Source organism: Chenopodium quinoa, unplaced genomic scaffold, assembly GCF_001683475.1.
Source record: "Chenopodium quinoa cultivar QQ74 unplaced genomic scaffold, ASM168347v1, whole genome shotgun sequence".
NCBI lineage: Eukaryota > Viridiplantae > Streptophyta > Magnoliopsida > Caryophyllales > Amaranthaceae > Chenopodium > Chenopodium quinoa.
Genome location: NW_018743283.1, coordinates 322,544 through 345,050, shown reverse-complemented (window position 1 = coordinate 345,050; position 22,507 = coordinate 322,544). Strand labels below are relative to the sequence as shown.

The following is a 22,507-nucleotide window of genomic DNA, read 5'->3' as shown; positions in this document are numbered from 1 at the left end:
TCGGTTTAGTGCATAACCCAAAGCTACTCTAAAAACTATTGCTGATTGCACCATTTTGAAAAATTAGTTTATAAAGAAAGCATAATGGATCAAATATTGGTTCAGTTGGGAAGTCACAATGTGTGCTGGGACTTTAGGAAAAGTCATAATGGGTGATAAAAAAAAACCCTTTTGATGGGATTTGGTGGTTAAGAAAGGATAATAAAAGGCAGACTGAGTACCAAAAAAAGGTTTGAAAACCATACTTAAACTTTTATGTGGATGATTCTTATCATATAAAAGAGTGGAAGAAATGAGGGAACACAAGCTTTTTCCCACATGCAAATGTATCATGACCCCTTACCACACCTTGTCTCCCAATTTTTGCTATGAACCACAACTAAAATCCTCACATCTATCTCATCAACCCACCAATCATAGCTCGCCACATCGGTATGATTGACACGGTAGCGCTACATGATTGGCCACGGCCTGGCCCCCACAACAAGCAATTGGGTTGGAATTGAAGAAGATGCTCTCTAGTCTCTACTCTCTAATACTACTAGTTAAAAACTGTCAATTATCATCAGAAACTTTTAAAAGCAAAAGAACAATAGTTTTTATAGTAAGACTTTCTGATCATAGAAAACCAAAAGGAAAGGGATAATAATCACATCCCTTTCACTTTCCTAACTAACGAAAGAAAATAATTTCAAAATGAAAACCAATCTTTGTAATGTATATGTTTCTCTCCTTATCAGTCGTTTTCTCAGTTCTATAAACTTAAGTACCAATTTTACGTCTTTTTTTCGACTCAGTTTTGTTCATTACCTTCATTTTGAAGGAAGAAACAAAATAAGTTCACAAGAGATGAAGAGCATTATCAAAGGTAAGTTTCTTAAGAGATTTACATCCATCCCATCAATCTACACTTCAAAACAGAATGCAGTACCTGTATCTGTTTACCGCGATTCCCCAGAAAGATTGTCTAGTAGTCGAAACCTGCAGAAGCCACCAAACAACTTACAGCAAGAAGACATTACAAACAATAGTCTTGCTTTAGGAAGCAAAAATAATAATGGACATATCATATCAAGTGATGATGACTTGTTAAACTCCAACAAAGAGGTTGATGTATTTGAAGATTGTGAATGCGGGTTTGATGATTTAATGCCTGAAATGGTATCATCTTCATCATCATCATCATCATCCTCTTCTTCGTCTTCTAACTCCTCTCCTACCAGAACAAGCGACCAAGAAGATGAAGAAGATGTCGAGTGTCCTAAAAACTTGACTAATTTTCAAGAGATATGTCCACCAGAAGGGAGTGACAAAGTTGTGTTATACACAACAAGCCTAAGAGGAATTAGAAAAACATATGAAGATTGCAATGCTATCAAGTTCCTCCTAGATAGCTTTCGAATTGTGTACTCTGAGAGGGATGTCTCAATGCACCTCAAGTTTAGGGATGAGCTTTGGGAAGTCTTAGAAGATCGCGTTCTTCCCCCTAGGCTCTTTATCAAAGGAAGGTACATTGGTGGGGCTGATGAAGTCTTAACGCTGCATGAGGCCGGAATGCTGAAGAAGATGCTGCAAGGGATACCGGTAAGTGATCTGAGCTCGGATGTTAAGTGCTGCCAATGTGGTGGATTCCGGTTTTTGTTGTGCTCGGATTGTAATGGAAGTTGCAAGATTTACAAAGGTGATCAAGAAGATGATAAGGGTAGTTTGTTTGGTAGATGTACTAAGTGTAATGAGAATGGGTTGATCAAGTGTCCACCTTGCTCTTATTAACTAAATAGCTAGAAAATTAGTAGAAACTATGTTAACATTATTATTGTTGTCTTATTTCTAGATTGTGCTGCTTTGATTGTTTGTATATAATGATGCCAAGGAAGTAGGAACTATTGTTAACTAAAATCAGAATGGAATCAGTTTTAGAGTTTCACTATCATTATTGTGGTGATAAGACTGATAACTATTAATTAGTACTTAGTAATTAAGACACACAATGCACAATAATTTAATTACCAGTATATCTAAGTTTTATGCTAGACAATAATATCAAATAGTGCATATTAAAATTATTTTAAAACATAAAACCCAAAAAAAATGCATGTAAAGAAATTATCTTAACTTTGTCGCAATTTATAAAAAAATAATATTAGTTCTTGTTATTATATAATATCATGTTTTTCTATACACACAATTATTTTCTTTTGATGTACAATGTGAAATATATCCATAAGTTAAGTGTCTATCAAACACAAGTATAGACGTATAGTACAACCTACTAAAAGCACCATATATACAAAGTACTCCATATTATTTAGGAGTACTAACTTGTGAACTACTAGCCTCTTGGCTTGTTGATTTTACAAGGTTCATGTACTTGCAGATAGGTCATAACTCATAAGATCAAGAAGATGGCACATAATTGAACTTGATTATAGTAGGATTGTAAGAACGAAAAATGCTTTCCTACTTTAATACTGTATGCATGCATGGATAGCATATTAGACCAAATACGTAGTCACAACTCACAAAGTAATAGAAGTAATTCCGATGCCAAGCTTTTTCATTTTTTTTTTTATTTTTTTTTTTAATTTGAACAAATGTAAAATTGTTAGTTAAATATGCTCCTCCCTCCGTTTCTAAAAGTTATTCGATAAATAGGAAATACAAATTACAAATAGAGATAAGACAATTTAAACTTGTGATCTATCGTACACAGACCCTCAATCTTAACCACTACGTCAAGACCTTATTGATTATTATTATTATTATTATTATATAAAGTGATGTTACCGCCGGTTAATGCGGTGACAATGATAGTACCATACCATACACTTGAACGTTCATATGTCTAGTAATAACTTTTTTTTTTTTCTCATGCACAAGTGAACATTAAAATGTGAAGACTTCAAAGTGTCCAACTCATTAACGGGTCAAGTAAAGTAGACCAGAGATTACGCATTGATGAGACCAATATTATCATATAGTTATTGTATGTAGTCAGCATATGAAAGATATGGACAGCCAAGAAAAGATCTTGCCAAACTCGCATATTTTTGGTAGCATTTAATGGATAACATTGGTAGTGTCAACTACGCCACCGTCTCTACTTGTCTAGTTTACTTTGCATGCCATTTATTTAGCTTGATTGGATACTCTGCAATTAGACGAGTGTACGATTTTTCAAATTTTGAACTAGTTTTGGGTCCAAATGATGTCTCAGATTATTAAAGTCACTTTATTTTTCAATTAAATCTCAATTGCCTATTATTAGATTTTGTTTTGATATAAAATTGGATAAAATTATGTTATATTGTTATATATTCCCTCTGTCTCTATTTATTTGTCTTATATTCTATTTTGGGATGTCCTTTAAAAATTGCCCCTTTTCTACTATAATAACATGTCCCCACTACTAAACTTACTTGCATAAACTCATAAAAGTGAAAACGACAAATACACCCTATCCACTTGAAATTTTTTGGTTCAATTCTTGATAAAGCATATATTGCTTATGGGGCAAACAAATAGGGACGAAAGGAGTAATATAGGTTAGGGGATAAGACTTTGGTTATCGAATTTGAGGTTTCGGATTCAAACCATGCATGTATCAATCACGTTGGGAGCGTCTCTTATAATTTCCCTCTTCCTCCCTACCATCTTTGACCTATCGAAGTGAAATGGTATACCAAATTCGCATACTAAGAGTTTTGACCTCAACAATTATGATATTAAAATTAACAAGTTCAACTTAAAGTAGGATAATGTGTAATTTGATGACCAAAGCCTCGCACAAGTTCAGATTACCACTGTTATTTTTTAAAATTTTGTAATAAGATGATCATAATATGAAAAAGTTGACGTTAATGTTTAGTTATTCAATGTAATTACCAACATGTACTTGGATTAGCTAGTAATGAATTTATTCTAGCTTAAAACTAGGTTTCAAGCTCAAAACTTCGGAATACAAGTATACAAGACCACCTAATATGAGAGTTTTAGCTTATTTGAAGTCTGGCCTGACTTGATTTTAGATTTGTTGAAATTAAAAAAGATCAGTAGTACCTATAAAAATAATTATAAAAATAAAATAAAAAACAATGGATTCAACTTAACTAATCATTGATTCCACAACTCTACAATTCAAGGCACCATTGAGTGCCGGAATACTAGAAAAAGCCGAATTGCACATTGAAATTATCAGTCCACAAGATTTGCACAAGAGGTGCAGGGAATATACTCAACGTGCATTGTTTGGTTCACAAAATGAAATATTCTCTGTATTCCAACAATCCAATCTACAGTAACATGCAATTTCCTAACTTAGCACTACAATAATTTTGTGATTTTATGTAAACGGGAAACATAAAAGAAATCAATTGTAATCTAATCTGGTAAAAAGGAGAATAGTTTGTCAAAAAAGTTATTGTTTGGGGAAAAGAAGCTTCAGCTTTACAGCTCACTGCTCACAATTTTTATTTTGAAATTACATTTCAACCCCACATTATGGGGTTTATTCATCATTCATCACCACTTCCTCAAATTATTACTATAACCACCAGATTCTAGAACAAGAATACTCACTAAGCTGTGCTGTAACAGTTCATGTATCAGCATGGGTTTCGCTATCAGTTGTTCCGAGGTAACTATATGCATAACAAAATCACACACTGATCGATGTTTTTACTTAATGCTCGCTACTTTACCATACTATACATAACCCTAACTGTGTTTTGTATTTAACTAGGTAAAATAAAGAAGCACTTTGCCATAAAATAGTGTAAAGTTCACCTGTTCAGTGTTCACCCCACCACAACCACCACCAGAAAAAAGAGTAACACTTTTACAATATGGTGCTCCCAAAAGATAAAGTACCGACCACAAATTTTTGGGGGAAAATGCACCAAAAAAGAAGGGGGAAAAGAACAGAAAGTACAGGTGAAACCAGATTCAAGTAATAAATGAATATCTCATCATTTTAAGCTACATAAGTGTAACAAAACGTTGAGAAAAGAATACATTAGAGGTATCTAAAGTTCAGAGTTCGAATATCAGTTTCAAAAAGGCCTAGTTATCATTCCAAACTGACCCTTTACAAGATTAATAAAAAGTTGTGCCGAGAAGATTACAAAAGGAGATGTAGTTCCATTTCCTACAGCAACAAGAGAAAATCCAACCTAAAGAGCTTTGCAGAAAAATAAGCCATTAGGAAAAGACTCGCACGAGCTCATCTTTGCTTTTCTTGAGAGCCCGTTTGAACCCATACAAAGCAGATACACGAAAAAACGGAAAAAGCAGTTAGTGCAGTTAAAACCTTAGCTAAGATATACACCATTCTAAGCACTGGCACCATTCTATGCAGCGGCAACCTCAGATATTGCTACATTTCCATGTGGTAAGTTTGCAGTTGCAGTTGCAGTTGCAGCCACTACTTCAGCAGCTGATGGCACCTCAGCCAAGGGAGAAGAGAGAAACTGCGTGTAGTGAAACTCGACCTGAAGACGGTGCAGTGGGGCAGAAGACAGTAGGCCTTTCTTGAGGTCTGCAAGCAGTTCGCTTATAGGAAGTGCTGCCATAAAATTCTTGATGTAGTCTTTGCAAACCTCCTTCCCTTGACAAAGATGTTCCTCCTCTTCACTCTTTGTGGAATCTTCGACTTTTGGCTCAACAGGTCCATTTCTTGGTTCGGGCCCGTTTCCTGACATAGGTTGATCTATGGCAGCTTTTTCATCCGATGCTTGGGAGTTGGCTGGAAGTTTGACGATCCTGGTGTTTCGATCAAATTTCAACACGTAAGCCTGATTACATCCTTCATGCAGCCTCTCTCCCAAAGTGTCAATGATGTAGTAAGCATCAGGCTCGACCTTGAGAATAAAAAAGTGGTCATTCCAACTTATAATGTAAACATGAGGATCACCAGAGCTAGAGCAATCCAAACTAGAACGGCTGATCTCGTCCCAAATTCCGTCAAAGGACATTGCACCTTGTAAAAAGTCAAATTTTCCATCAACGGTTTCTTCAGGGTGGAAAAAACCCAATAAAAGACTTGCCAGGGTGGACAGAAAGAGAGCGTATCTTGGCCTGCAAAACAGTCTCTAGATCAAAATGCTTGTCAGGAAACCTTTCTCTATATGTTTCATTCTCACAGAGTTTCCTCCATTCAAGTGAGCCGTCTCTGATTAGACTGTCGAACTGAGATTTGATAGGCATAATTCCACTATTATTATGAAGCCAATCAGCAATAACAGCAACTAAAGCAGTGCAGGCACTTTCACCAGCTGCTCTCTCACTCCTTTGATCAATGGAAGCAAAGAAAACCTCTGCATAAAGCTTCATCTGTCCATCGCGACTAACAATTTCTTTCTGTTCCCAGCTGCCAACAGCGAAGCTATCATCACCGAATTCTGATATTGATGGCCGATTTGCTGCCAAATCATCTTCACTCTTAGGCCACTAGAAAATAACATTTTAGTTAGTTACAATCAGAAGCTAATGCACAATTACACTACAAACGATTAAAACTTATAATAAACCAAAGATCTAAGGCAAATACGAAAACTGCACTCACTCCAAAAGAGATGGATTCATCTGAGCTGAGCTGTCGTCGATCAAAATCTATATCATCCCCACCTTCTTCAGCATAAGCCTTCTTCAACAATGGCTCTCCCTTAGCTTTAGGGGATCTGAAAATTTGTTTTCTCTTTCTCCACGGAAGTATGCTACGTTTTGAACTCTGCACAATTGGTGGCTCACTAACCAATGAAGTTGAATCTTCTTTGACTGAACACCCAACATCTGACTTTCGGTGACTGTAATAAATCCAATCTTCATCCTCACTAGTGACGCATGTGCCAGAAGCCAAGGATCCTCCCACATAATTAGTATAAGCCAGAGTCCCATAACTAAACGACTTCCGCACACTAGGATCCTCCTTTCCTTCATCTGTCTCTCCTTCACCAAATTCATCAAACGAGTCTGAGTCAAATGGGTAATCACCATCCTCACTCCTAGAAGAACACCTCTCTTCACTGCCCTCTTCCTCCCGGCATGCCTTCTTCGCTCTTCTGGCAGAAACATATTCTGTCAGAATCTTTACTTTTCGTAGGCCAGCTTTCAGTGCAGAATGTTCATCTTTCTCTGCTGGAAGTGATTCCCCGGTCTGAGGAGGTGACGACACAGGAACAATAGACCGCTGTAGAGAATCTCCAGAATCCTGTGTAGTTCTAAGTTCCAGCAGGTTCAATGATAACTGTCAGCATTAAGCACACTTGATCAGAATAAGTGAGCACATATGGAAGCAGGACAAAGAAGTTTACAAGAATCCATACGAGGAAATAAATTGAAACAGAATATATGACGGACATACATGTAGGGAAGGAGAAGAATCAGCAGTACTGCCTGAAAGTATCAGAGGAATGCTCAATTCAAATTCTTTTTGCTCAGTCATTGATGCATACTCAGCTAAATAAAGCGATGCAGTAGCAATGGCAGAAACCTTGTTCTTTGGACCTGGCTTCGAACCCTAAGACAGCAGAAACGCTGTGAGTCAGGTACGCAAAATCAAACATCTTCACAGGCATATAAATCAATCAAATTCAGTAACATGTAAGAAAGTTATTGCGCCAAATGACCAAAATAAATATCAGAGGTCAAATCCACCAGCTTTGAGAACAGTGAGCTTTATTAGTCGAAAAGAACATACATGCACGGCAAGCCAAACATGCAAGCTGGAAAAAATGCAGTGGAATCCATGTGTTTTGGCAACTAATTATCTAATAGGGAATCGATTCATTCTCAAATATTCTTTTCTTGTATGAGTAGAGAAGATAACAATGGGTTATCTAATCCAAGAAATATGTATAATATCCTGGATTTGATAGAGAATTAGCAAAAGCATATTAAAATACATTAATTTTTGAGAAAGTTTGGCAAAAGACTAAATCAACTTTGACTTCCCCAATACGGAAATTTGTGGTAAATTATGCTCGGATTAGTACTCATTCAAATCAGCCATTTCAAAAGTGACTAGAAAAGGAGAACCTAAATGATTCCAATAAAAAACAACCATTAATACTAATTCTGAATCTAAGTATCGCGATATCCAGTTCTATCACTAAAAGGGAACTTATACGGGTTTAACCAATGATCAAACCCTTATCGCAACAGTGAGGAGTAATCCAATCGAGCTAATTACTAATCAAATTTCCCCAATTTTCAAAAAAATCAGGTAAATATCCCTAATACCGACCCTACCCAACCCCTGGTCAATATTAACAATTACCATGATGTTGTTCCATTTATTCACCACCAATTGCTAGAAACATCCACCCTCATGGGATAATTTCGGGTTTCTCCCCCGTGATCTTACATTATAAATGAAAGAGATTGAAACTTACACGAGTGGATATCACTTAATTTTATACATATATTCTGTTTATAGGTTCAGTACCAAAAATGGCAATTAATCATTTTCAATTTCACATTCACATTCACATTCATGGAATGGAAACCTTTAAAATAACAATGAAATTAAATAAATTAAAGTAAATAAAAGAGAAAACAACAGAAGAAGCAGAGGGTAAAATCAAATAAACAATTAATGTCAATTTCACATTACTATTTACCAACTAACTTCCAATTTCCCCAACCAATTAAAAAAAAAATAAAAAATTAACAAACAAACCTAATAAAAACAAATTCAAATTAATCAAACAAAAATTATAAAAACATTAATAATACCGATCTTCGCGTGAATTTGTCATAACCTACCCACCGATCTATTTTCCAACTAGATTTTCAAATCCACAATAAAACAAACAAATTCAAATAATTCACATACATTTTCCTCAAAACAAAATTATAAAATAAATAAAATAAAATAAAATAAAATAAATAAAACTCACATGAAAAATAGAGAATCCAATCTCCCAAGGAAGAAAAGAGTTGCAATTATCTTTAACAAAAGAAAAACAACAAACACTCTGAAACTCATCATTCCACTCAAAAACGTCACCGTTTTTATTCTCTTTACTCCCGTCAACCTCCTTAGTAAAATCCCTCTTTTCCGACGACCTCCGTCGCATTAGACCAACCTTATGATTATTCGACGGTCCTTTCCATCGAATCTCAACCATCAATTTCTCTTTAATCTGTTCTGCTTCATATTCTTCTTGTACACCCTCCCGCACCTGATCATACCACCCATCTACCCTCTTAATTACCAATTTAACCTCGTACTTTTTCGTCAACACCGGTGGCGGCCACGGCCTCCACCTCATCATTTTCACCACCATTATTGTTGAGTTTCTCTCCTCTCTCTCTTCAAAACGACGCGTTTTGTGGGTGTGTCGGATTAAAATGACATTAGAATGGAATTGGAGATTTTAGAGAGAGAATATGCCGTTAGTTGCGGAGTTTTTTTTTTTTTTTTTTTTTTTTTTTTAAGAGAGAGAGAGTGAAGAAGTAGAGAGGAAAAAGGGAGTGAGTAAAGAAAAGGATTTTAGTTTAGCGTAGTTGGGATTTTGTTAGGTAGTGAAAAGGTTAACTAGGGTTAAGAAGTTGGGTTGAAGTTGGGTTTAAGGGACCACGTGTGGTTAACGGTGAGTTTGGTTTATGGGATTTAACATTAACTAGTTAAGTACTTAAGTGGCGTATGTAATGTAACGGCGTTGTAGTATTAAGTTAAGTTGTAACTGAGTCAGGTCATCGTTGACTCAACATTTAACTCGAGTATCTATCTAACTATTATAGTCTCTATTAAGTTGTCTTATCTTTAATTATTTGTTTGTTCTTTCTTTTCATTATTTTTGTTGCGGTTTTGTCAATCTGGTTGGATGTGGACTAGGAGTCTAGGAGTTTACGAGTTGCAATCGCGTTAATTAGACTTGTTAGACAGATTGATCAGTTAAATTTTAAGGAATCAAGTTTTATTTAAATCAAATTATTTTGGATAAGTAAAAATTAATAATAATCTAAATATATATATAAATAAAGTAGGCATTTTTTGAGAGCATTTGGCGCGCCACATAAGAAAAGTATTATTTTGACCAATGAAAAATTAGATTAATAATTTATTTTAGAATTAAAAAATTTACTCGCCACCTAAGCAAAAGTGACGAATAGGATTTAAGAATTTTGACACATAGGTATTGAATAATTAAAATTTAAATTACTTTTAAAAAAAACCAATAATTATCTTTTCTAAAAAAAAAAAGTAATAATTATCTTTTTTTACATGCAAATTTTTAATTGCAAATGTCTTTAATTTCTCTCTAGAAAATATTGTAAAAGTTTGATTTTACGAATAGAGAATAATTAAAATTTAAATAAAAAAACTAAGTAATATCTTTTTTACACATATGGATGCAAATTTTTGATGGAAAATACTACGTATCTTTAATCCCTCCCTAACAAATATTATAAAAGTTCGATTTTATAATGTACTCATCAAGACGAATAAAACTAAATCTTATATGACTAATTTCTCATAATTTTTAATAGTTAACCAGTTATAAATGAGACTTACATTTTAAACAAAGCGAGTATAAATAAACGCATAGGCAAAAGACTTATTTTGATCAATAAAAACGAGATTTGTCATTTCTTTTTTGAATTAAAAAATTAAATTGTCACATAAGCAAATTAGTGAATAAGGTTTGAAATTTTAAATTCAAGCGTCACGTAAAATAAATAAAACAACAAAAGATACCTTTAGTGTTAAAATTAAAATTATCTTATGATATTAGGAATTTTATCCATATATTTAATGAATGATCTTCATAAATATACAAAAAATTTAATTAAATAGAATGATTTACTAGAACCGTGCATTGCACGGGCTTACATCTAGTAATAATAATAATAATATTTTTTAATCTGGTCATATTTTAGATCAAATTTTGATTGAGATCAAATGTAAATCCAATTTAGGGCATATTCTCATACGTTTATTTTCAGTTCAGTTCAGTTCAGCTCCTAATTTCCTTCTCTTATAAAATATTTTGTTCAGCTCAGCTCAGTTCCAGCTGATTTTAGTCTATTGGAACAGGCCCTTAGTATATGTAATTTTTAATTAATCTAGTCCTATTTTAGGCCAAAATTCGACTGGGATTCGAATATAAGTCTAATTCAGGATATATAATTTTTAATTAATCTGGTCATATTTTAGGTTAAATTTCGATTGAAATTCAAATATAAGTCCAATATATGTAATTTAAAATTAATCTGGCCAAATTTTAGGTCAAATTCAATTGGGATTCCAATCAAAATTCAGTATATATAATTTTTATTTAATAAAATTTAGTAGGTTAAAAACACAAATGTAATATTCTTCAAAAAGAAAAAAAAGAAAACAAAAACAAATGTAATATGAATCATTAAAAATTTGTTCGGAATATATTTTTTATATACTAATTTTTGTATGTGGCTGGCCACATGGTGTGGCATGGGTTACTTGTATTCTGGTGTTACTTGTAGGGTGTTACTGGCTTTGGTCAGGGTATTGTTACTAGTTTTAGCCAGAGTGTTACTTGTATTTTATGGTTAGTTGTATGGTCTTACTGGTTATGTTCAGGTGTTACTGGTTTGGTATAGGAGTTTGGTCTGGGGTTACTTGTAGGGGTTACTCATAATACAAGTAACACCTACAAGTAACCCATACAAGTAACCCCAAAATACAAGTAACACCTACAAGTAGCACATGGTGCGACATGGGTTACTTGTAAGGTGTTACTTGTATTCTGGGGTTACTTATAGGTGTTACTTGTATTCTGGGGTTACTTGTAGGTGTTACTTGTATTCCGGAGTTACTTGTAGGGTGTTACTGATTTTGGTTAGGGTGTTACTTGTATAGTGTATTCCGAGGTTACTTGTATGGTCGTACTGGTTTTGGTCAGGTGTTACTGGTTTGGTATGTGGGTCTGGTCAGGGGTTACTTGTAGGGGTTACTCAGAATAATACAAGTAACACATACTAGTAACCCATACAAGTAACCCAAAATACAAGTAAAACCTACAAGTAACCTTTGACAAAACCAGTAACATCATATAAGTAACCCTGCCGCACCATGTGGTCTGCCACACTGAAAAAGCTCTGATTTTTATATGTATTATGTCTCCAATGGTATTAGGTAAAAACTTATTTGCCATTTACAAAAGTTTCAAGCAACTAGATTGATCATTAGAGCTAAAATATGAAATTAATATATTGTCAAACGATAGGAAATTGGTAATTTAATTTGGTATGTCAATAAAGTATCTTTCTAATTTCTATTATTGGATCAGTTAAACAATTAGGTAGTAGCTAACCATTGGGGCACAAATCGGGTATAATGAAGACTACCTAGGAATCTTATGTGGCATGTTACCATTAGAGAAGCTTAAAGTTCCTTCATGTCCGTATTCTCCCTCCGTATTTTATTACTTCTTCTATTTATCCATTCGTAGAGTTTTAAGATGAATAGTAGAAAGTAATATAATTTTATGGAAGTGGGATTGATTGAAGAATTAAAAACAATTTTTTAAAAAAGCAAAAATAAGTATAAGTGGAGAGGTCCTTCAAAAAAAAAAGTATAAGTGGAGAGAAGAAAGATATGAAAAATTCTAATATATGATATGAAGGCCTGATGGGACTTCTAATGAGGAGGGATTTTGTAAAATATTGTTAAGAGTTTCCAAAAAAAGAAATGACGCAAGTAATAAAATATGGTCGTAAAAGGAAAGTGGAGCAAGTAATAATACTCCGTATAAAGGAGTTTTTCCTGACATTAAGGGCATGTTCTCATTGACTAAACTGAACTGAATTGAGCTGAACTGAACTGAACTGAATATTTTATAAGAGAAGGAAATTAGGAGCTGAACTGAACTGAACTGAACAACTAAATTTCAACGTAAGAGAACAGAGCCTAAATCCCTCTGTTTTAAAATAAATGACCCATTTTTTACTTTTTACACTATTCACATAAGCCACTTTAATTAACATCAATGATTCATAATAATAGTCATGTGGGTATTTGTTAGAATCGTCTCAATGTATAGTTTACTTATATCAACATCTTATAATTTATTCTTATTGACTTATTAATAATTAAAGATAGGAAATCTTAAAGATATTATTAGTCAAAGTAGTACATTGACATATGTTCCTAGTTTAATTGAGCCATTTATTTTGAAACAAATTAAATTAAATGGAGTACTAATTGACAACTTGAGCATATACTTCATTCGCATTTTTTTTAAGTAAATGCTTCTTCTAGACATGTATGTCAATGCAAAATTTAAACCAATAATATCTTTGATTATCAATTAATAAAAATTGTAACAATTGAATATTATTAAATTATTCATTGAGACGATTCTAACAATTACCAACAACATTTTTTTTTTCTTATGTATAAATCATTAATATTATATTAGTCAAATGGGATTGAGTGAATTAGTGCAATAAGGAAAAACATTTCAATTAAAAAAATATTGGGGGTTCATGGTTTGATGAAGTCACTTGTAAATCATTTGAATAGCCCAAAGAATTTCAAAATTATATTTACTAGAGATAATCAACTTGCATTGCCAATAAAATTCGAATATTATGACATCGTGTTGGAGATCGAATATTTGAGTGAAGAATTTAATGATCATCTGAAAGGTTGTAAAATTATTTTAAATCTATCAGATTGAGCGACTCAATCAAATGGTGTGACTGAAAAAAGGAATCAACTAATTGACGTATTCTAATGAATGAATAATCGAACATCACAAGGAACACTTGATCAAATCAAATAATGGTGTTTTTTTAATAAGGAATCAAACTCTACTTGATATAGTTCGATCTATTATGAGTACAGGTCTTGGTAATTTTATTTCTTATATCCTTTTGACTGGAGAATGAAAGATATATATATACGCCCTTGAAACAACTGCTTTTACCAAAATTGATAGTCTTATTAGCAATTTACATGATAGTGTTTTGTCGTCATGAAATGGTAAGTTGGTTATACAAATTAGACTTCCATTGTTTGGATGACTCAAGATGGTCATGCATCACATTTTTGGTCTGGTTCAGGTTGGTTCTAATGACCTTATAAGGTTTTGATGCTAACAAGTAAGCTTCAATCTAATGTTCTCATAGACAAGCACCTACTGTAAGAAAAGTCAAAGGAAGGCGTGAAACATAAATGACTTCAAGAGGAACAAGAGAGATTAAAGGAACCTAAAGCTGGTTCAATTCTCTTGTGAGAATAGAGAAAAAAAAAAACACAAACTTGTAGGAGATTCTCATATGAGACTCGAGCCTGAAAAGGGGGGTTCCCTAACAAGAACTAGGTGTATTCCCAGCCAAAACAATTAGTGTTTCCTAACAATGGCACAATACATCAAGTTCTAAAGAGGGAGCTTGGTTGTGATTTTTGGAGAAACCTTGCATTATGATTTAGTATACATTAGGTTAACTTGAATCTCTAGAGTTAGTTCTTCAATGCATGAAACTTATTAAAATAAAGACTAAAATTATCTATGAAATTTTAGGATTCATATGTAAATATGAGTAAGAAACTAGAGTGCTTTCATGACTAAAAAAAAGTCAATGTTGTCATAAGTAAATTTCTATGTGTAGATGTGTAGTGACCAAAAGTCGAGAGAATTATTGCCGAGAGTACATTAGTAAAATCTTTAGAGGGTTGAATTAAGCCCTTAATTAAAGGTTTCCTTGTTAAAAAACCATTTGCACTTTAAGTTCGTAACAATTAATTTTTGAAAAATTCGGCACCAAAAAATAAATACAATTCACCTCTCCCCTTTGTAGTAGCTCATCTTGATTAACATAGTCAATGTCAAATCAACCATCAATTAGATTCATCATGAAAAATAAATGAATTTGAATCATACGACTATTGAGTCAATTTTATTCAAATCATCAATCTCAAGTTGATCAAATTTCAATGCATGTGAAACTATCAATATGTCATAACATTTTGAGGGTCTATTCTCATTGACTGAACTGAACTTACTAGAGCTGAACTGAACTAAACTGAACTTATTGATTAGTGATTTTTAACTACTGATTAATGATCTTTGATTATTATTATTATTATTATAATTATTATATGTGTGTGTGTACAAATATACATATTATAATATTTTTAAAAATATATACTATATAATTAAAATATTTATGAAAAATATATTAAAAATATGGAACCCCAAAACATTTTTAAAACATATGCTATATATAATTTAAAAAATAAAATATTAAAATGACAAAAAACTTTTTAAATACTATGTTGTCGATTTAGCGCATCCTAATACACTCGGGTACTTGAGTCCACATACAGGATGTCATTTGAGGTATCATTTGCCTAATTTCAAGAGAATAGGTCCTCCACAAGGAATGTTTGAGCATTTCAATTACCTACACTCTTCTTGTTGAAATGTAATTGAGCAGAAGTTTGCGGTTCTGAAAAATAGGTGGAAAGTTCTACAACCTAAATCGATGCCGCAAATGGAATTATGTTTTCAGTTGCAAATAATCGTTGCTTGTTGTACTCTATACAATTTTATTCGTTTACATGAACTAGGGATTCCATTCACGCACCAAGTTGAAGTCATGGAGCCAACAGAAGATCATACTATGTACGATCTTAACAGAAAAGCGGCTATGGATAGTGTATGACAAGAAATAACTAATTAGATATGGGAGTCAGTTCAGAGCGAGGAATGCCGAGATAATGGAGCAGCTTGTTGGATAAAAAGAAGATGAAGAGCTAACCGATTATGAAAACTAGTTTAAGTTGTGTAGTACTTTCATTTTGTCAATGAGTTTAACAATAAAAATGTGTATCAAAAAATATAACCATTTGAACAATAAATTTTATTATTATTATTATTATTATTATTATTATTATTATTATTATTATTATTATTATTATTATTATTATTATTATTATTATTATTATCGTTGTTGTGATATAAGGTTAAAAGTATGAAATTTGGCTTTACATCATTAACAATATCACTAGACATAAACTGAATTGAACTGAACTAAACTTGTTAGAATTGAACTGAACTTAAAATAATCTGTTGAGAACAGGCCCCGAGTCGGATTACATATATCAAATTTAATGCTATCCCCTAAATTGCACATACCAATACTTGATTCTCTAGCTCTACGCCTTACCTTCCCACTTTCTTCATTTTGTGGCTAGTTTTTCCCTACGTCGTTGTCAAAGCCTTGAAGGTCTCATGCTCAAAGTTATAAGTTATAAGTTATAACACACATAACGTCCAACGTTGCTGCAAAGTGCATTGGCGTTTTTTATCTTTATAATTTGTTTACAAAATAATATTGGCCCTTTCTTATTGGCCTAGTATTGTTGGCAGCATAGTGCTAATGCTTGGTCATTTTTTAAACCAAATTTTCAATGGAGTTTACTTTTGTTGCTACTAGTCACTTAGGACCATTTGCGTAAAACATTTTGTTCAATGCAGAGCAGGTAGAACGTTGAATTATAAGACATCTAATCCTACTTTAAAAACAATGATACATACTATCATACTCCAAGCTAACATGATGTAACAACTATGTATTAATTTCAGGATAATAGAATTAATAGAAAGGATTATAGTTGATTTGATCCCTAATTCTATCCTCAACTTTGAGTTTGTGGGACGACAAATCCCATTATCACCTATTGACTCTATGGGGTTGAGCTTTCCTTATTATTTTTTACACTCTTAAATTAAAGCTTACCATAAGTAAAGTTCCAACCCAATTTACTTTACCAAAAAAGTAAATTAAAAAAAATTATCTTTTGTTTTACTCCACTTAACCGGCCAATTGACCATATTGGTATATAAGTTAACACCCTTATGATATATTGGTATATAAGTTATTGTCGGCGACATATTGGTATAAAAATTAACACGTGGCGACATATTGGTATATAAATTAACAAATTGTGACATTTATCCCTATTTTTTCTTCGGATGAAAGAGCGTGTTGTATACTTCAAAATTTTGTTTTAATTACTTTTGCAATCTTATTTATTATCATAATATACTTATTCAGCACCAAATAATAATTTTTCCCTCTTCCCTTCCAATACAATAACTTTGATAAATCAATCAAACGATAAAACCCCAAAGAACTAATAAACAATAAACAAAATCTCAATATTAGTTATTTAATTTCAAAACCAATTACTAGTAGACGTAACTTTCATTATTACTTCATTTGTTTAATTATACCCACAACTTTTTAAATCAACAATATAATAAGAATATATATATATATATATATATATATATATATATATATATATATATATATATATATATATATATATATATATATATATATATGAGTGTTTTTTTTTAAAAAAAAAAAAAAAAAAAATCTACCCTTGTGATGCTTCAATGACCAACGCCCTTTGCTCAAGCTTTCCTATTCGTTTTCCCCTAACTTCTTTCTCATCACTTTTGGGCTTTCAACTTTTTTTTTAAATTTTTTTTTGGATTTTTACTCATAATTTTTTAAAATTAATATAAAAAGTAGAGAATAGTACAAAAAAACAAAATGTCAAATAAAAGTTATTAGCACTAAAATTAAGCGCTTGTATCATACGCATATCCTCCGACGAGAAAATAGGGGTAAATGTCGCAATTTGTTGACTTATATACCAATATGTCGCCACATGTTAATTTTTATACCAATATGTCGTCGGTAATAACTTTTATACCAATCTGTCATAAGGATGTTAACTTTTATACCAATATGGTCAATTGGTCCCACTTAACCAGTGTAAATAAGAGATGAATATAGCTTTATTTGACCAATTTTGGTCGACTTATCACTTAAGTCTATGAATAAATCAATTTATTATTTGCTTTAAAAGTGATTGATGGATGGTACCTAATAACCTAAATACTTCTTCATCATATACTTCGTATGATTCTAAGTGAACTGTTAGTTGTAAACATTTAACATCAACCACAAAAGAACCTTAAAAATATTATATACTTCGTAGATAAAATGGATATACATCATCATTAAATAATCATTTGATAATTTGTCATCTTATGCCCCGTTCTTTTCACCTTAAAAAAAATATTATGTAAAAATAATTTCAGTTTAATAAAAATAAGTTCAGTTCAGTAATATTAATTTCAGTTCAGTAAAAATAATTTTAATTCAGTAAAAATAAGTTCAGTTCAGTAAAATTCAGTTTTTTTAAAGAAGAATTATAATAGAAAATCAGTCAAAAAATAATTTCAGTTCAGTAAAAATAATTTCAGTTCAGTAAAATTAAGTTCAGTTCAGTAAAATAAGTTCAGTTCAGTAAAAATAATTTCAGTTAAGCAAAATTAAGGTGAATCAGACATGGTCTTAGTCATTCAATCCCTTGTTTAATTGAGTTAGGGTCTGTTCTTATATGTTGAAATTCAGTTCAGTTCAGTTCAATTATATTCATTCCAATTCAGTTCAGCTCAGTTCAGTTCAGTTAATGAGAACACGCCCTTAATGTATTTTATCATTTTTTTGAGTAGTAACCCCAATATTTTGTTCAACTGAGTTGGTTGTGACTTGTGAGTTACTCCTTCCGTTTTTAAATATTTGCTTCACTTTTTTTCGGCCGTTTTTAGATACTTGCTCCATTTTCTTATTTGGAAATCTTTTACAATATTTAATTTATTTCTCCCACTTAGTGCACCCAACATAAATCATATTTTATTAATCTCATATTCTCTCTCCTCCAAATTTCTAAACTTCTTTTGCATTTTACAATTTTTTTTATTCTTTCCACTACCCCACAATCTCCATATTTTATTACTTTATTAAATTTCTCCTAAAACTCCGCACATAGAAAAATTAAGCAGGTATTTAAAAACGGAAGAAGTAACTGATTAAGTTAATTTAGGCCTTGTTTTCATCAAATTATTTTCAGTTCAATTTAATTCATCTCTAATAAGTTCAGTTCAGTTCCTAATTTCCTTCTCTCATAAAATATTCATTTCATTTCATTTCAACGTGCCCTTAATTGTCACTTGTGACAAAAGTACTCCGTTTAAGCAAGTATAAGTGTCTAAGTGCTTTACCTTCAATTCAGATACTCCGTATTTGAAGGAAAATAAATTATGTGGGGAAAAAAAAACGAAAGTTGGGCGTGATCGAGTGAAAATTAGATAATACACCCGGGTGTACCCGGGTAAACAAAAAAAGGTGGAAAGAACATATAGTGTTTGATAAAGAACATACTTATGTTTGACAAAGAACATACCTTTAATATGTTATTTGAGTGTGATCAGTGTGTTCTTTGAGTAAAATTATATGTTCTTTACATTATAACTTATGTTATTTAACATATGTTGATAAACATATATTTTTTTGGGTTTAATAATACTAAGTATGTTCTTTGAATTTGGCGTGTATGTTCTTTAAGGTCGTAGTGACGCCCAAATTCTATTTTTTATTATCATGTCATATTTAAATTACTTTTATTATTGCACATTCTTTGAGTTTGATTAGTGTGTTATTTAGGTATTAACTATATGTACTTTACAATATAAATTATGTTCTTTTTAACATTTGGTATTTTGAAATTTGATATTGAAATCTTAAATTATTTTTAATTGAAAATAATGTTATGTAAAAAAAACTAAATTATTATGGGAAGTTGAATTTTTTTTTGGAGAGATAGAAAACTATTTTTTGGGGAAATGATATCTTTGGTAAGGATTTTTTAAGAGGTGATCAACATTGGCATGACTCACATCCCGACCCGATCCGGCCTGAAATAGGGTGGGTTTGGGCAAACCTATAAATGCATTTTTAGTTAAAACTTGATTCGGGTTCGAAAAAAGCCCGAAAACCCGCTACTTTTCTACGGGTTTGGGCACGAGAAATTATGATATGGCCCGGCCCTAATCGATTATTTATCACTTCTAAATTTTTCCCGTTAATAATGTGTAATTTTTCAGAAAATTTTATCAAGCTTTTATCTCGTTCTTTTTATTATATCTTTATGTTCTTTGGTAATGCATGTTTTTGTCAAATACAAACATGTTCTTTGTCAAATACATGTATGTTCTTTATGAAACACAAAATGTTCTTTCCGCCTTTTTTTTATTTATCCGGGTGTACAATGAGCACTGTACACCCGTGTGTATAAACCACGGATTATGATCGAGGCCATCCCAACAAGATACTCCGTAGAACTTTTGTCAAGCTGTAAATTATCAAATTGAATGGCAAAGTGATAATTCAAAAATCAAAATCAAACAAACTTTATCTCCAATAAGCGTGTGGGAACATCACATTCTTGCTCACATTATGCATGTTTTATAAAAGGGGTTTTGTTTTCAAATGCTTTTAAGTTTTAAGTTACAAATCTTTTTAAGCATTTTGTGGATCAAAACGATGTACATGTGTTCATGCACATGCTCTACAAGGTCCACCACCAAAATATCACTTACAAACAAAGGAAATTCATAAATGAAAAGGCAAATTAGCTCATGATTCGTGGCTTTGATGATTTTAGAATTTTCAAGAAATAATATATTATCTCTGTTTTTTTAAGTGTCCCATAGTGACATGTCATACATGTCGATGCAAAATTTTAAACATTAATATCTTTAAGGGTTTTTCTATATAATAACTTTTTTAATTTCACTTTTCTACGTTGTGTCCCACCATATATCACTTTCTAAACTATAACCCCAACATACGTTTTGTTTTCATACGGGAACCTCGCCGTTATCTCGTCGTCCGACGTCAAAAATTCCGTTAGTGGGGCCCACTCTCAATTTATTAATATTTTTTTAATCGATTTGCGCGTTGGAAAATGTTCTGTTAACTGTTTTGGGGCTATTTTGGTTCTTAATGGTCCAAATTGAACTCAGATTTCACAAAAAATAACGAAAATGCCTTGTTATTTTAGGATTAAAACTTGAACACGTAAATCGAGACATTATTTAAGAAGCAAAACGAGACATATTTTCAAAAACAGAAAGAAGATATATTTTAATAAAAACATCCTCATCACTAGACTTTTCACGTACACTTTCGCTTTGTTCGATAATCAAATGACGTGAAAGGTATTCATCACTGGGTTTGGTTTTGGGGAGACACATTTGGGTGTCTACAACTATATTTTTTCTTGTGTATAATTCACAAACATTGGTCAAAGTATGTTTAATGAATATTGCTAAAATCCCAAATGGGACAATTAAAAAAAAAACCGAGGGAGTATCTCTATTATAGATAGATTATGAAAATTTTGAAACGGCGAAGCAGATGATAGATCTTTACTATTACGGTGTAAATATCAATAAATTATTCGGGTTAGAGCTCGTTTATGCTTGTTTATTAAATTAATGAGTCGAGCGTAAACAAATTTATAGCCTCTTTTAATAAATGAGCTTTCACATTTTTGTCAAAACAAAAAATAAATGAGCTTGATGAACTCACACATAGATATTACCTCCGATTTTTATTAGTTGCAACTTTGAATATTTTAAAATATCACAAATAATACCCTGAATTTGCAACTAAAAAAATCGGAGGTAATATAATAGTTTAAATAAGTTTATAAACAAGTCGTTTATTTATGTTAATGAGCTAGTCATTTGATATGATATGATGGGATACATCGAAAATGCAAAGTGCTTTTATGTGAAAACTTTAATATATATTGATTATTTTATAAATTATTAACTTAGGCCCTATACTCATCAGATTATTTTCAGTTCAGTTCAGTTCAGCTCCTAATTTCCTTTTCTCAGAAAATATTCATTTCAGCTCATTTCAGTTAAGTTCAATTCAGCTCTAATAAGTTCGATTCAGTTCATCTCATTTCAGTCAATGAGAACATACCCTTATAATTAAGATTGAATTATTATGCTAATTTTGAGATTTTTAAAAGTCAAAATTATGAAGCTAAAATATTAGAGAAGTTTGTTTATAATTAAGCTCGTTCATGAATGCCGATCAACATCGGCAAGACCTTGATTTGCTAGGTTTTCGCGTGGAAGTTCTACTATTCGGTTTCAACAAAATGAAGTGAACTGCCCCACCCCCCCCCCCCCCCACGGGGGCCAAACTCCACTTTGCGCTCCTTCGATTGATTACTCGCATCAGATCTCAGACCATTTCGCTTCCTAAATTATATGGTTGATCACAGTCAAACCGCTCTTAGAAAGAGAAAACAAAAACAAACTCTAAGCCCAATGAATGGTCCACAAAGTTGTATCCTTACTTAGTCTATGCAAATCACTTTCTAATGACCGTTCACAAACTGTTTGCGAAACACTGTAGTATACCAAATGAATTGTGATTGAACATATTTTTGAACTCGCTTGATAGCGCGGGATTGTGCTCAAATTCACCTAAGTTAAATGATTTTGAACATGAATAAGATAGTACTCCGCTCATTTATACCCCTATTTAGGCTACTTTACTAAAATCAATTGTTGATAAAGGAAGTTGTTCTTCTCTACTTTGTTAGATGGTATTTTTATCTCTCCTC

General features: G+C 32.1%; 1 protein-coding gene and 1 pseudogene across 1 annotated transcript; one reads left to right on the top strand and one right to left on the bottom strand.

The window, feature by feature from the left end:
• Positions 1-849: 849 nt before the first annotated feature.
• Positions 850-1,773, top strand: LOC110735434 (uncharacterized protein At3g28850-like). The gene has a single exon (XM_021915626.1). It carries the CDS (start codon positions 850-852, stop codon positions 1,771-1,773), a length of 924 nt encoding a protein of 307 aa, XP_021771318.1.
• Positions 1,774-4,943: 3,170 nt separating this feature from the next.
• Positions 4,944-9,803, bottom strand: LOC110735380 (annotated as a pseudogene).
• Positions 9,804-22,507: the final 12,704 nt, after the last annotated feature.